The 16839-nt window shown below is 39.8% G+C and overlaps 1 protein-coding gene across 1 annotated transcript in view; it reads left to right on the top strand.

The window, feature by feature from the left end:
* Nucleotides 1-9562: 9562 nt before the first annotated feature.
* LOC140924524 (protein Wnt-1-like) overlaps nt 9563-16839 on the top strand; it is an 8181-nt gene continuing 904 nt past the window's right edge. The window contains exons 1-4 of the mRNA XM_073374542.1: nt 9563-9858; nt 10335-10582; nt 13447-13712; nt 16203-16839. The exon at nt 16203-16839 is cut by the window's right edge and continues 904 nt beyond it. Coding sequence (XP_073230643.1) covers nt 9773-9858; nt 10335-10582; nt 13447-13712; nt 16203-16697 — 1095 coding nt within the window. The 5' untranslated portion in view covers nt 9563-9772 and the 3' untranslated portion in view covers nt 16698-16839. The remainder of the gene's footprint in view (nt 9859-10334; nt 10583-13446; nt 13713-16202) is intronic.

The raw sequence follows: 16839 nt of genomic DNA, 5'->3' as shown, positions 1-16839 counted from the left end.
CTACAGTTTAACAGTTTTTCTGTGTCAAGCCCATTAACGGCTTTTCCTGGCTTAATAACCGTTGTAGATTGTCAGAGGACATATCTGGTTGTAGGTCTTCCAGACCTACTCCTTCCATCTTCAAATCTAATTGGCTCTGAAAAGTTGTCCACATGAGCTTGCTCCCCTTCCTCTTCGTCACCACCTGACGCAGGCGAATCATCTGATTCAACTGACCCCTGGAGCAATTCAGCTAAGCGTTGCTCTTCGAGCAGGCAGCTCAAACAGAAATTGTTTCCATCTTTTATTATTTGAACTTTCTCGATGATATACTTAGGATAATTTCTATCGTCACGGTGCTCACTCTGGTATACAAGGGGATCTTCTTCTGACTGTTCCAGCCATCTCCAACCCATGTGATCTTTTCCAGGAATGCGTCATCGTTATGGTGGAAATCTTTTAAAAGAACCGCAAGGAAGAAAGGATGATATACCTCTTGTAATCGTGCTTGAGAGCAACTACGTCGCCTTTTGAATAGATAATCTCATATTCTTCGGCTGCGTCTTGAACTGTAGTTTGTCTTTCACTCCCTTTAACCTCTTTCAGCACATCGACTTCTCCATATGCCGACACATTCCTTCTGAACATACTCAGAGCAACTGGAAGTGTACCAGCTCTTTCTTTGGTCTTCCCTCTTGTTCGTTGCTGTCCTACACCCAGTCCGAATTCTTTCGCAAAGCTCTGCAATGCCTTCCTTTGTCGCTCCTTTCCCTCCGCGCTCGTTTCCTCGTCCATATCCTCCTTACGGTTTCTCTTGCCGTGCGACTTTCGAAGCCATTCCGGTGCCTTTGGACCCAGCTTTCTCTGTGTGTAATGGCTTTGAGGGCCGGTTTAAAAGATAAACGAGGATTGGTAGAGCCTCTCTATTGATTCTAAAAGGCAGCTGGGCCGCCGCGATGCGTATTTTTTCAGAGCGGGTGTTCTCACTCCACTAAAAAATCAGGCTGCAAATCTAAGGTGGTGATACCTTTCGGGGCCGACCACTACATAAGCCGAGGCCAAATAGCCCAAAGCGCCGAAAAAATTCTTGTAGATCAATATTTTCACTAAAGGCTGTAAATTTTGCGCAAAACAAAATAACCAAATAGGGGACTGTGAACAGTCTACTGCACGAATGAGGTCTGAAAAAATCTTGCATGGAAAAAATAACCCATCCTCGACTCAAAAATCAAATATTGGGCCCCTTACTGGTGGCGTTTCATGCTGAGTGCTATAATATATTAAATTCCTGCAGACTCTGCTACTTGTACCCAGTATGCAACACTCCTTTCACCAATTCAACCGTTTATTTTATAAAAAAAAACTAAAGAAAATAAACTATTTAGGTTTTGTTACTTTTATTTCACTGAGGTAAGTCTTTGGTGTTCCACTTATTTTCACTAATTCTACACGTAATTTCAGACTATTTATCATACAAGCATTTATCAGTTATACAGTAATGGAATGTGTCCTTTACTTTCCCGGCCCAATACTAGTACTGGTAGGTGAACCGATCTCGGTTTCTCATCAGAGTTCGAGATAGCCCTAAAACTCCATGCAATTAGAGCAGATTTATAAATTGCGAGAAAGCATTTATTTTGCAACAAAGCGCGCGAATTCATTGTACTTTTGTATTCTACTTTTGACGTCCATTCTATTATATAAGTACTTTTAAGAGTTAAGTTACTGTCAAAAAATACGAACCTCGATTTATAGTTGCCTTGTGACTTGCTTGTTGCGATGAGGCAATCGGGACCTATACAGTAAATCCTGCTTTCAATGAATCGGTTTATCTATTGTCCTGGCGGCATTGTTATGTTTGATCGGCCCAAAAACTCTATGCTTGGACCCTTGCAAGGAGTAAATCAGTCAAGGAAGTACTTACGTACCTTTCTCTGTCACAGGATTTCTTTTTGTCCTTTTTCTTCTTCCCCATTTCTCGCAAAAAAAGATACGTATAAATCGCTTTCTCTGCCTTCTGGCGTTGACAGCGCGTTGAGGAGTTGCGTTACAAAGCGAGAAAAGTGACTTGAGATTCATATTACGGTGCCCTCAACAATTAATAAATTAAGAATATGATACCATGTTTTCGTCAAACAACCAGGACTGCGTATGACAGGAACCACCGCCAGCCCCCCGCGCCAGCCGGAAGCAAGAATAGGTAATGTACCTCGGCCAGGAAATTCTATGGACAGAAACCTTATTATGCGGAAAAATATTGTGATGAGAGATTTTTAGACCGTGTAATAAATCTGATCCCTGATTTGGGCTCAAAAGCCTTGTGATCCCTGATCCCATTCTTCTGAGCCCTGAGCCCTTTCCTCTGAGCCCTGATCCCAGTCATATTTTGGGCTTTGAGCCCTGAGCCCATATACCATGTTACGACCCTGCCAGAAGGTCGGGTTGCGGCGACTTCAACGGGTTGACGCGATTCAGCCAGAGCCTCCTTTTCTCCTCGAAAGAGGTATTCCAGTCTACGGAAACATACCCGTATCCTAACCATAGAATTTCCCGTACCCAGACCGTTGCGGTCCATAAAATCATTAGAGTATTTTGATACGGAATAAAGGACACGGACTCTATGGTGCCGTAATAGAGTCCAGACCATGGTACCATGAGTGTTCAGGCACACCCAGGCCATGGCTCAAGAGAGAGTACCCAGAGAGACCATGCATGCCGCCATAATTACACGCAGACCAAGAGACTACACAACCAGTATCTAGGCTATGATCCTCTGAGTTTGTTTAGGTCAATTGGCGCCATAAACTTGTGCAAACTACGCCGTAGCTCCGGAAGCCTGCATCACCAGTAGAAATACAACCAGGTCATGGTACCGCAGGATTATTTAGACTAAAACATTTGCCATTGAATTATAAAAAAGTCAGTTTTCAGATAACTAGAAAATGTTTGTCAGGTTGTTTTGGTCTACAGTATCTTATGCCTGCAAAGCCAAAAACTAACTGCTCGCACAATAAAAAGGATAATACTACAAAATCTTATTTTCTCACAGCGCAGTAACACAGATTTTAACGAACCAGAGCTCTTAGAGCATTAACATATCCCATCTCATTCCTATGCGAACCCCTAACGGGATTTTTGACCTCAGATTCCAGATTAGAAGCAATGATCGAAATCATCTCTAGAGATTTCTAGATCTCCACAAATTTTGTGGTATAATACTGCGATGATGAAAAAGACATGAGCATACAAATAAACCTCCTCGCAAAAATATTTCAATACCGCAAACCCCCAAAGCCCATAGAATAAATGGACATACCCCTCCCCTGAGCCATCATTTTGCCCAAGTGAGAAGTAAGTGCTAATGTTAGCTTAGGGGAGGAGTAGGTGGGCAGTTTCCTAGAAACTTAAATTGATCCGAATTAATATTCTTCCCCGTTAAAACGGGCCAAGAGGCTTTTTCTTTGATGCGTCTGACGTATACTACTTTTTACAGTTACGTTGAAATAAAAGAGCTATGGCATCCCAGCCATTAGCCATTTCCATGTCGAAAACTTTTTACCACCGAAACAAACATAATTTGTTGAAAATGAGGAATGAGGTTCTGAGCTACTTTAACATTTTTAATTAAGGTAGATCTGACCCAATACCCTAAGTATTTAAATTTGCAACAAATGAATCTTGAAGTGACAATTACAACTGGATAAATAAGGATCACTGAACTGGTTTTAGAATTACAATCACTTAGATAAAATTAAGGTCTGTTAACAAGCTGTAACGTTGTGATGACAACTTGTGCATGATGTCAAAAATATACCATGATTTGTTAACCAGTAATTAATGAGTCACAACCGTAACGTCAATTGTCAAGAGACGGTAGAATTAAGGCTAATTCTTTACTATAAAGGAGAGTTTTTCATGTCTACATGAAAAGCTATCCACTATACACAGTATGAACACCTATTCACGCTGCGCCAAAGAGTAGTGCAGAAACCTATCCGATAAGTGACGACGCACCGGCTCTCAAGATCGGCGTAGCAGCAAACGTAGTTAATCGATAGAAATCGATATCGGAAATCAATCGATATCATCGATATTGATCGATTTAATCCGCCGATTGATATCGATTGATATCGGAAATCGATAGAAATCGAACTCACAGAAAACAATAATTTATCGATTATTATCAATTAACTAAATCGATAACAATCGATAGGAATCGATAACAATTAATAAAAAGTCAAGTCACAACTTTTTTGCTTTATCGATTTCTATCGATCGATATAGAAATCGATATTCATCGATGATTGATATCGATTATTGGTTTATCGATTAACTACGTGTGCGGTAAAGGTTTTCATTACGGCACAAGAGCTACCCGGTAAAGTTCGGACATTGCCTAATCCACCTTTGTGGAGGACAGGTGCTGGCAAATGCTGAAAAATATTGCCAGCAATATGAAATAAAAGGGATAAATTATATCCTTACCTTTATCCTTTGGGTCGTACTTTATGTGACATTCAATCTGCCACTTTCGACGATTTTCATCGGACATTTCCGTTCCCGAGCAAACCCCGAAATCCATTCATCAACGAGATATAATTCTTCCATTATGTTCCTTCTTAAGAAGCCAGTTTTGTGCATTACTATGTGTTACCATGTCCTCGCAACTAAGACCAATGCCAGCCACAGGGCGGTCACCTGTTGAATTAAGTAAAAATACTCTTTTACGTTCTCTTTTTATAATATCAAAAACTAATTGGCCACTCTAGAAACCAGTAGGGGACTGGGAACAAGTCATTCAAATGCGGCGATTAGCTTTTTAATTTTATAAATGATGTTAACCTTTCCATGGTAGTCACAATTAATAGGCCATTCCGAGTTACCCAAAGCTTCTGTTTTAAAGCAAGGCTAATTGCAACGCCATTCATATAAAAATAAATTTTTATTATCATGAAAAAGAAGCTCATTATCACAAGAAAGGTTTTGCACTAGTCTCGTACCCAGATCTCACTCTGTTTTACACTCCTTGGCCGAGGAGGGTTTTTCGAAACCAGGAAATAGCCTTTTTAGCTCCATTCTCTTTCTACTCATCTCTAAAAGACCGATTGAAATAATGCAAGAACGTCAGCAGCTAGGAAAAGGTCATTAATACATATAATCAGACGACCATAAATTTTCAAAACACACATATTGCCATGACGAAGCATTTGACTCTCACCCCATCTACTACGCTTTCTATTTAACTGCTTCAAGACTTTGTTTATAATCTATAAGGGGGCTACAAGGTCTACCAAAACCAAACTTCGTGTCTAAGAATTAATCGTGTTTCTTAAACACGTAGTCTCGCAAAAAGCGCCACAAGCACCTAAGGACCAGTCATGACAACCACATCAGAAGGCCCCCCCCCCCCTCTCCTTTTTTGAAAACACGTATTTCCATGACCAAGCATTTGAGGCCTTCTTCTCCCAAGTTTACTTCGGTCTACTCCGCTGCCTGATTAGATGTTTAGACCTTAAAAAGTGTTTGTTAGTGATATAGAAAAAGAAGCTTCCTGAAAGAAGTCTACCAAAGCGGACACAGGTTGTGCCCTAGAATTATTCGTGTTTCTTAATAGTACCGCGTAATAGCCCCTGTTCACTAGCAGAGTATCGCGCGCTTGGATGCATGGCAATCCAATAACAGTAGTACACGCAGTGCACGCTTATCTGACCAATCAGAGCATGCGTTTTACTCCGATAACTCTTAAAAGGTTTTGGGTGTTACGTGCACCTCAGCCACAGTTTTTTCCATTAGGCAAAGTTACTTTCATAAACTTGGCCTTTCAAGTAATAACGAAATTGAAAATATTCGTGTTAATATTTGCTCGTGCTTTTAACAAAGATGAGCAACCAATCGCAACCGACAAGCGAAGTGTTAAGCTTAACCAGCTGGTCATGGTCACGTATACGGATGGCGCTGATACGATCGATATTAAACACGTACGCTATAAGCGACAAGATCACGCGCGATGTGTGCAGTCTTGCTTACCAAGAAGATTGCATCTTTTCGTTCAGATTGGATCTAGAAAGAGGGAATGTGGTGATCCACGAACAACGCAGAGTGTAAACTCCAGTGCAAACAGTCTCAGAATACAATTGTTGAGAGCCGATGTCGAGACCATTTTTCATGATATGTCTTCTCACATCGTTGTAAGACTCAAGAGCCTGAAGAGAATTACATTTTACATTTTACTTTGCCTCATAACAGAGGTCAAAGAAAAAATTTCCCGCCGAATTCATTATTATCATTTTTGTAAAACCTTGAGAAATAAATAGTACAATGCAAATGTTCTGCAAAATAAGTTTCAATTGAATGGCAACACCACAGGTTTTTAAGTCCAGAGATTCAAAATTAAAAGGGCAGCCATTCATTATGTTGTAAACAGGCATCACGAGCGAAAACGTTACTGGGACCTAGACGCGCTACTGCGCTTGCGTGCTTTCAACAAAGTGAGGGAGCGGGTGAAATGGCTTGAAAATGTTCAGAAGATGTCGAGAAAAAGTAACGTGAATTTATTCCTATCACTCCAAGGCTGCGATGTTTACAACATAATGAATGGTGAGCAGAAAAAAAGCCGTTTGTGCTCAGCTGTGTGGTGCTTGACCCTTGCAGTAAGATTAGCTTTAGGATACAGTAACAAATTATCAAATCATGATCTGATGTCAGGGTGCGTCGTATGGCTCTATGCAGTGGAACCGATATCCAACGACAGCAGCGTAAAATAAAGATGAATTTCCAGCTAAGAACCGTTTCAGCTGAAAGGGCTTACTATTAATTTCAGCTTCCTTCGATTTGTGACATGCATCTTGCGCACGCTACGATTCAGTCGGTACGCGCTTCAGTTTAAGGTTTAATGGCAATTGCTGAGTGCAAAGCGGGTTCTTCTTGTTCTGAAACTGAAGAAGGGTCATACACTCCGAGCGCATGTTTCTTTACAGACATCTATAAAGCACTTTGATAGTTAATAATGTTATAATGTCATGCTAAAAGCTATGTTTACACCATCACGGATAGTTAGATGACGATCTACTTTCATGGTCTGCGCGGCGACAGAGCGTTCCCTTTGGTCCTCACTAGCGACGCAAGCATACAAGAATGAGCGCATAAGTGAGGACGGCCTTGACATGAGTGGCAGAGAAAACTATCCTATATGCGACGATTTGACACGGCGCAGCTTAACTCCGAAAACACCGCTCTTGTGAGAAGAACGAAGCCCTATCCCGTATAGTCTCCGTGCCAGCGTAATAGATATCCGGTATAGTGTGAACATAGTCTGAGATAGTTCGATACAATTTAAAGTCGTTTCGATACAAGTTTATTCAGTTTAGGTGTAAATAGTTCCACGTACTCGGCTTAAAGAACGAAGACTATTCACCCAAAATGTTTTTCATGTTGACCCGCAAACTATATACTTGAAGTGATCGAAAGTTTTGTGCAATATCACTGCTTGAGTTCGTAACGAAACGACTTGGTATCGAAACGACCGAACTTCGTCCACACTGCGTCAGAGTGGTACAGAAACCTATTCGATAGGTGATGATCTTGCACGGCGCAGCGTCACTCCCAAATCACCGTTGTTATATGTGAACACAAGACCTATCCGATATGGTTTCCGTGCTGGCGCAAGAACTATCCGGTTTTGTAGACATGACTTGAGATAGTTTGAGTAGATATTAAAGCGCGAAGATGCTTTCAGGCAAAACATCAAACGCCACCTCTCCCCCATGCGCACGAGGTTGTTCACCTCTTTCTATCGTTCCTGTAAGGGCCGAGTCTTTTGATGCCGTTTGGAAGCATTACGAGTTCGTCGGCAGTCAATTGTTAAGACAAATCGGAAACCGTGAAATTCTGTGTTTTCTTTCAAAACCACGCGAATCCGTTACGTTTAACTCTAAATATTCTTTGATAACAAGAGCAAATACGGTAATAAACAAAGAAACAAACTTGTTTAAAAATGTTTTCCGTGACTTAAATTAGTAAAACATTTCTTTTAACATCACTTAGAATGATGATAAAAGTAGCGCGCTGAAGAAATATTCTTTGAAGACAGCGACTCAACGAATGACAACCACAATTTTATGACGGCACAAAGGCTAATTGTGTGAGTTGATTATTTCGAACCCTCAATGAATAGATAGCATGCCTCCGGGGATCACTTAATTCGCAGTAATAAAACATACGTGTCTTATTGTTTTGCCGTACGTAATATTCCTTTCTCGAATGCGTCTGTAGGGACCGCCATTAAACGCGAAATCAATTTCAAGCACGTGCCTGGTAGGTGGACCATAGACCGCGTTAAGTGAAATAAAGCGCAGCGGATCCAGTAAAGTAGCGCGATTTTTCCGACGCTTCCGAGAGTGCTTTCAGTTAATGAAAATATTTTACTCTGTTGAGAAAACTTTTAAATAACAAAGTGGAAGAATTCGTGTCATTTTTTGAGCGTTGCAGTTCATTATAAAGACAGGAAATCGTGTAAAGCCTTTTAGACCTTCGATTTTACTTCGATTAGAGAAAAATTCTATATTGCAGTGCCAAGACAGGTTTCTACTTGTCTCTTTTTATTAGCTCTAATCCTTGCGAAAGAGTAATGAGTTTCATGGTAGAGATAAGACCGTCTTTCACTTCTTAACTTTATCGCATGAACGTTATAACAACAAAGCGAAATACAAAACAAACAGAATAACACCTTTCGTAAAGTTTTGGGACGCGAGTGGATCAATGTAGAGCTTTGTATGTTCCGTAGAAACATAAAAACGAAGCAAGGACAGAAAAAGTTGTACGACGCACGTTGTTTGAGACCACAACCCTCTGCAAACCACCTTGAAAAAGCCGTTTCCGAGGAGAGCTAATTGAGTGAAAAATTCACGCGCTGAGGCGGTTTCTGTTGTGTTTATTGAAGTCCAGTGACACAGCTAATTTTCCTCTTATTCCTATTCAAGTCTTAATCACTTCATTTGTATGGAGCTATTGATTGCAAATTGCTCTTTTCGCTGTTTCTTAATTTAGAGCTTTTGAAAAGACCCTGACGAAGGCAAAGCCGTATAAATTGATTCCTTTGAAAAGCGAAGTGTTTATATCAGAAGATAAGTGGGTATGTTTCACGCCTATCAAAAAACTCGAATTAGGGAACATTGTTAAAATGTGAAAGCGATACCTTTCTTGTGCACCAAGGAAAGAGTGAACCCTTCCATAGGAGAGTCACGTAATTTTCGCATTGTCCACAATTTCTTTTAAAGTATTCCAAATTAATTAAAAGAAGGGCAATCAAAGAGAATTTTTAAATACCGAGTGCGGTCACGGGAGAAAACTACCAATGCGAATGAAACGCAGAGCGAGGATAAAGGAAACACGAGTCTTTAAAGTAAAAAGTACACATTTTGATAGCATATTTACCAGCAAGCTGTTTCATTTAAGGTTCACTGTCTTAGGGATTAAACTTGTTGTAGCAATTTCACCGGCTCTCTGTGTGGGCGGGTTCTTACCTTCCCCAGGTATGAACGCAGGATTTGAACTAATTAGAAACTCTTGGATAACCGGGTTTTCTTTATGTTTGCCGCTCAAAATGTATGCAGACATGTAGACTGCAAACAAAACTGGTTAAGATTTTAGTGATCCTTGTTATGTTGCTGCTTAATCCATTGTTTTGTATGACGGCAATAAATACATGCATGCCGATTTATGAACGCGAATTAAGATTCTTCGGTTATTACACAACTGTATACACACTAGTGAACAAGGTTGTTAGACGCTCAAGATGAACACTTACAAAGCTCTTTACACGATAGCGCTGTTTGGTTTGACAAGTCTTAATGTACTTGCAGAGGGGAACGGAGCTTGGTGGTGAGTCAATATCTATACTTCCTGCTCTTAATAATTTTGTTAGTCTAGCAAAGATTCACGAATCATTTTAAAAATTCTTGACGTTCATTGCTGTTAACTATCCACCAATAGCTAGCACCATACAAAAGTACTGCTGAGGAGGTTTCATTTGAATCGTCGCACTACAGGTTTTCATCCACAGAAACAAAGGTTAGAAACACCTTATAAACAGTACCACAGGGAAGTACTGCTCTTTAGCTTTTACTTGAATGGTCACACCATAGAATTGCATCCACAGGCTCAGAAGAATAAACCATCTTCTACAGCATAACAGTAATGAGTTACCACAGGAAAGTACTGTTCTGTAGCTTTCACTATAGGATAGGATTTCGCCGGCAGCCTGAAAAGTTTGAAATAATTGGGTGTCCATAATTAACTGTACCATGCACTGAACGAGTCAAGGAACACGAGCTTTAATTTATTTTTTTAATCTACAGGAACCTCGGGGTTAGCGGCTCTTCAAAGTTACCAGACAACTATAACTTCCAACTTTCCCCTGCGAATGGGGTCAAGCCTGTTACCCCAAAACAGCAACGGCTGTGCCGAAAATACCCCGAGCTCATTCCGTACATCGGCGAAGGTGCAAGAGAGTCTATCACGCAGTGTCAGCTCCAGTTTAAAAATAGAAAGTGGAACTGCTCTGCTCATAGTCCGGAAAATGTCTTTGGAAAAATTCTGAAAATAGGTAAGACGAAATCATCTGCATCAGGTATTTTTAAATTGAAATCGGTGCGCGATAAGTTACGTCAACTTTAGCTTGGTTTTCTATCTATGTTTTAAGCACATTCTCGTAAAAGAAAAGACATCTCCTTAACTCTTCTCTTAAAAAATATTTCTATGCGTGTGTATTTAAAACTAAAGCTCACGGGCGAAGGCCAGAGGCCAAGTTAAATTTACTTTGTATAGACCTGATTTTATCGAAACACTCAAGAAGTGGACAAGATTATAACGAACTCCAGAGGAAATAATAAAACGCAGTAACGTGATGTTTCATACGCTAGAAAATTCTTTTCACAGAACGTAAGCTTAAAAAGACGACGAACGTTTGCTCTCGCCCACAGTAAAGTAAACAAGACAAAAACCAGGCTTGGGCTAGCCTGTGAATTTAGAAAGAAACCCACGCGAAAAGAAATATTCTTGTATGACACAGCATTCTGTTATCATTGACATATATGTAGTTATTTATGGACATGCAACATTTGCGAAATTTTCGTCAAGTGAACGCTAATTCCAACGGTATTTAGTTATGGATGAAATGGTTCATTGTTGAACATACAAAGAAAAGTGAAAGGACAGAAGTTGACGGGAAGGATTCTTGAGGAATAGGCTAAAGACAAACCCGGTCAAATGAACGCCATTATTTTTAGGGGTTATTTTTACCCTGAGATTGATCAAGGTAAAATTACTTAAGGAAATTGTAATCAAGTAATAAGGTCAAAAACGATTTTCTTAATAACTTCTTCATCACCATTATTAATAAATAAACTTCAAAGGCTCGTCTCACTTCCAAGCAAAGGAGGGAGTACAACAAATGCGATGCGAGAATAAACGGTCAAATACTGTAATGTACTTTTTTCGCTATTCCTGTAGTACTTCTTCAATGAAACAACTTACTCTATTTGCATGACGACTAAGACTATTTTCAACATTTTTAGTTCTATTGTTTTGTCTCAAAAGCCAGAACCACGAAGCCACAAATTCAATGAAGTGCTATCTACTTCAGTTATTACTGACTTATAATTTGAGTTATTGAATTTCTTGTTCATTTGATTCGTCCAGAAGAGTCTTTTTCATAAATCTTAGTTCTATGTTCTATGTTCTGTCCTAAAAGCTTTGCTAAGGAAAGTACAGACTTGATGAACCGCAATTCACTTCACTTAGTATTTCAGATTCAATGTTTTGGACTATAAACTGCTCGTTCTAATTGATTCTCAGGCGGATTAAGTTAAATTGAGTAGTTCTATATTCCGTTTAGACAGCATTGGTTAAAAATCCACAAGTTTGATGACATAACTCATATAACTCACTTCATTGCAATTACAGATTCTATTTCAGTAGTGGGATCACTTGTCATTCTATTTGATTCATAAAACGTAGCTTTCAATTCACCAGTTTCATTGATTTTACCCAGTATTTCAGTTAAAATTGCGTCTCAGCAGCTTCAGCTACAAACTCACACATCTTATGAACTCCTGTTAACCACTTCATCCGATATTCCTTCGTACTTCTTTTTTGGCTAAACAACTCCAGTTTTTATTGATTCCTTAGAACTATTCGATCACTGTAAATTCTATAATTCATAATTATAGTGTTGTCTCTCAAATTTGTTCACAACCCACGACTTGAAGAACTCTAAATAACCCATGTCATTTGCGACCCCTCCTTACATCCCAAACCACTCTTTCTCTTTTTTCTGATCGTTCCTGAAAACTATCTTATCGCTAGTTGTTACTTCGTTTTGACTCAGGTAACTATAAAATGAGGGAATGTTTTCAAAATAATCATTTGGTCCGCCAATTTATTGCACTCTTTCGCGGGAGCTCGTAGCGAAGTGAAACTGCCCAGATTCACTCCATCATTCTGTGATTTTTCATTTCGGATTCTAAGAAAGACTTACGCTTTGTTCACACGATACAGGATAGTTTTTCGCGTTGCCAACACGTAAAGCTGTCCAGAATAGTATAGTATAAACACCTATCCGATATGTGACTCTCCACTTTAGAGATCCCGTGCGCGCGGCTCAGCCTCGCTCCGTCACAGAAATCGCTTCGAAAGCACCGTTCTCATGTGTAAACAGAAGCCCTATCCGATTTGATATTAGTGCCAGCGCAAAAGCTATCCAGTATAATCAGTCTTCTTAGCATCATATTGACGTTGATCATTTGGAGCCATCTGTGCTATGGTGTCAATGAATTCAGAAAATTTACTAATCAAAGCGAAGTTCCTTAAGTGATTATTCTTCTAATTTCCCATCATTATTTTGGCTGAGTTTCCATCAGGCTCTGCTGCAGGCCTGACGCACGCCTTACACTTGACTTGGCACCTCAAGCCTGACTCGCTGTGCACGCATTTCAAACCTTAAACCTATCAAACCTTCAAGATTTAACACTCCTAAAGGTAGCCAAAGTCAAAGTTCACTATGATTTTTTACTTTGTGAAATGATAAAAACAAATTGTGCCTTATGAAAATGCTGTTCAAGAGAATTCATTTCAATGGTAACACTATAGGATTTCTCCCACAGATGCAAAAGTTAGAGCCACCTAGTACAGCAAAATAAACAGCACCACAGGAAAGAACTGCTCGGTAACTGTCCGGCGTTTGAATGGTCACACTATAGGATACTCAAAAGTTAGAACTACCTTAAAGTTTTAAAGCATTTATAAACAGTACCAAAGTACTATACTCACTAGCTTTTATTTGAATGATCACTCCAAAACACAGACTCAAAAGTTACAACCGCTCTACAAGCCAGAGTCTCCATCATTCACTCTTGGAATGAAAAGGTTAAACGCACCTCAGTCTTATTTATGCGCATGGTTCTGTTAAAGCTTGCAGGGAAACAGCTTTTGCCTACTCGATAACAGCAGCAGGAGTGTCGCATGCTATAGCGAGAGCTTGTAGCGAAGGAAAACTATCGTCCTGCGGATGTGACAAAAGATACAGAGGAGTCAGCAACGCAGGATGGCAGTGGGGAGGATGTAGTGACAACATTCATTTTGCGGATCAGTTTTCTAGGAAATTTGTCGACGCTGGTGAAAAGGGCCGAGATTTTCGCACAGTGGTGAATTTGCACAACAACGAAGCTGGAAGAACGGTGAGTGTGTCTGAAGGTTACATTTTTACAAGCTACAAGAGCAGAAAAGAATAAACTGGCTTCGTCCCCGGGCTTAGTCTCTCTACTATAAAAATACAAATTTTTCCTCTTCATTTTGGTTTCGAAAAGTTAGAACCACTTAACAAGACTTAATCATTCCTTCTGGGAATAAAAGATTTCATAGCTGATCAAGAATTACATTCCCATTACTATGCCACTATTATTCTGCAGTGTACAAGGTGGCTAGACAGTTAAACTATCTCGAGTACGCGGCGGTATGGCCAATGCTTACCTTACTTTTAGTTTAATCTTATAATCATTGACGCTGTTTATTCTGCAAAGAAAAATTTCTAACTTTTGCATCTCGTTTAGTAAAATTTAGTTTACCATTCAGATAAACTTGCAGTATTAAGCAGCTTATGAGACAAGGAGGGTCTTTCTGCCGTTATTAGTATCTTTTTAAGTAAAATAATTAGGGAACGGAAATCGAAGATTTCCATCACTACTGGAATTGGGATTACACGCGGTAAAGAAACTGACTAGGTCACCCGGAGTAGCCTCGGGCGTATTTTTTTTTCTTCAGCCACAATTATGAAGAATTACTTCCGACCGACCAAAAAACCGTCATAAAAGTAATTTTAATGCGTCAAAGCGGCCGTCTGCGCGCAATTGTAGTGGTAAGAAAAATTTCATCATCAGCTACGTGACTCAGTTTCACAGGTATTTTACGCGACTTGGACTCAACGAACTTAATAGAAAGAAATGACGGCTAATTGTTAGCGTATATTTTGCTGATCAATAAACTTTAAGTTTGTAAACTGCTCAACCAAGAAGATAGAACTTGAACTTGTTGCGACTTCATCCATACGTTCTAACAAATTATAAGATTATTGCTTAATACTTCAATCATAAGATTCTCCTTTCGAAACTGACACAAAAAGATTATTACACAATCACGTGTGGCAACCGCTTTTTAAGAGTCTTCTTAAGTATATTGCAAAAAAAAAAAAATGTGAGTAGAATATTAATCCTACTATTCCCGTCTGTGGCGGCATTCTTTTGACAAACTGTTTCAATTTTATGAATAACAACAATAAAACGTTTTTCCTTGTAATAGCCGAAATTTGTGGTAAACGGTCACAAGGCGGTTTCCCACGAAGCTACTTATTCTAACTGTGGCAAATTTGGGTGTACAGTCATTGTTAGTATTAAAAATAAAACCGCGGCTTTGCTGTTGTGATTAATTTCAATTTCATGGCTCATCAATCTTGACTTTCTTTCTCATTGTCTGAGTCATCTCGTTTAAACTTTCCACTGCCATAGCCAATTATAGAGACGTGACGAAGTTGCAAGTTTAATTTGGAGACTGCGAAGGCAAAAATGGAAATTTCAAGCCAAGGAAACGTAGAACTGCCCGCGAGAAAACAAAAAAAGCCTCTTTTGCCCTCATGTTACACCATCTTATCCGCAGGGCAAAAGGATAATTTATATACACAATTATGATTAAATTCTACCTATCGCATTTATATATACGGTCGTTTCGATACAAGTGGTTTGGATACAAATATTCACCCAAAATGTTTTTCACGTACATACCGTATTTAAAAAGGGGGCGATTATTTGAAGGAGGCGATCATTTTAGATATCGTTCACTGGAGGTCGTGCCCTAAATATTTTGTTCTATTTTCCCATTAAATCAAAAAATAATCACATCAAAGAAACGGAACATGGGCTTTTTAGTGTTCCAAATTTGGTTCCTTGATTAATTTCCATTGTCAATATCCTGGGCGTCGTCACTGATCAGCTTTGCTGGATCAAACTCTACTTCAGTTTCATCCTCCAGATTTACCGCTATTGGTGTCGATAGCGGGTTACCTATGGTAGTGGGAGGGCGATTATTCGAGGGAGGCGATTATTTTAAATATTTTCGTCAAAGGCAGGCGATTATTCGAGGGAGGCGATTAATCGAGGGACGGCTATCATTCGATGAAATACGGTACTTGAAGTGATCGAAATTTTTGTGCAGTAACACTGGGCGAGTTCGTATCAAAACGACCAAACGCCTGTAGCACAAGTCTGAGATGAGGAGTAGTCTTTCTTGAGAAGACTCCCTGTACCGATCAAAGGATGATAATTTGACTCTATTGTCGGTGTTCAAACGAAAACATCAAATTCTAAAATTTAAAATCGAAGGGCCTTTTAAAGTTTCACGTACTCATCAGACAACGTAATGGGGCTTTCCGATTTGAAAGTAGAGCAATTTTTAATTGCCTGATGTTCACGCCTCGCGACATAAAAACGGCGCTCGAGAGAGCTGTCGAGCGCACAAAATGGAGACTTAGACAATATTTAAATACCCTGACACCGCAAAATCTCAGCTTGGCTACAGACATCCATTGGCTTTGATAGTAGTTTTTGATAGCCAAACAATGAAAGTTTCAAAGAGTAGTTTGCCTTTACTGACACGAAATTGCTTCTCTTTTTTTTAAGTCGGTGAGACAGAACATGGTACGGGAGTGTAAATGTCACGGCGTATCGGAGGCTTGCACTGTACAGACCTGCTGGAAACGCTTACCGAATTTCAGACGCATCGGAGACGTGCTCAAAGAGAAATTCGACAGCGCGTCAATGGTGGAATTTGAGCAAAACAACAACCGCAACGGTCATAGCTCTCGAAAAGGAAAACCTGCATTCCGTCCAAAAAACAAACTGCACAAGGCACCCACAATTGCTGACTTGGTCTACTATGAAGACTCTCCAGACTTTTGTCGTCGCAATCCCGAAACGGGTTCTCTCGGGACGAAAGGACGACTGTGTAACAACACGTCCGAGGGGACAGACGGGTGTAATTTGATGTGCTGTTACAGAGGGTATACAACAAGTGAGAGTGAAATGGAAGAAATGTGTAACTGTCGCTTTCATTGGTGTTGTAAGGTAAAATGTGAAAACTGCCGATCGAGACAAATCATCCATAGGTGTAACTAATGGTGAAGAGAAAATTAATACAAAGGAAACACTTGTTAAAGGGGACATAGTCAGATGACGCACATGCGCATTAGATTCCATTTCTTAGCTGATTTGCAGATCACAAGATACGCGATTCATACTGTTTTTAACCAAATCAGAT

Source organism: Porites lutea, chromosome 14 (genome assembly GCF_958299795.1).
Source record: "Porites lutea chromosome 14, jaPorLute2.1, whole genome shotgun sequence".
In the NCBI taxonomy this organism is placed as follows: domain Eukaryota; kingdom Metazoa; phylum Cnidaria; class Anthozoa; order Scleractinia; family Poritidae; genus Porites; species Porites lutea.
Note: the sequence above shows the minus strand (reverse complement) of the source record. Positions and strands in the feature narration are given on the sequence as shown.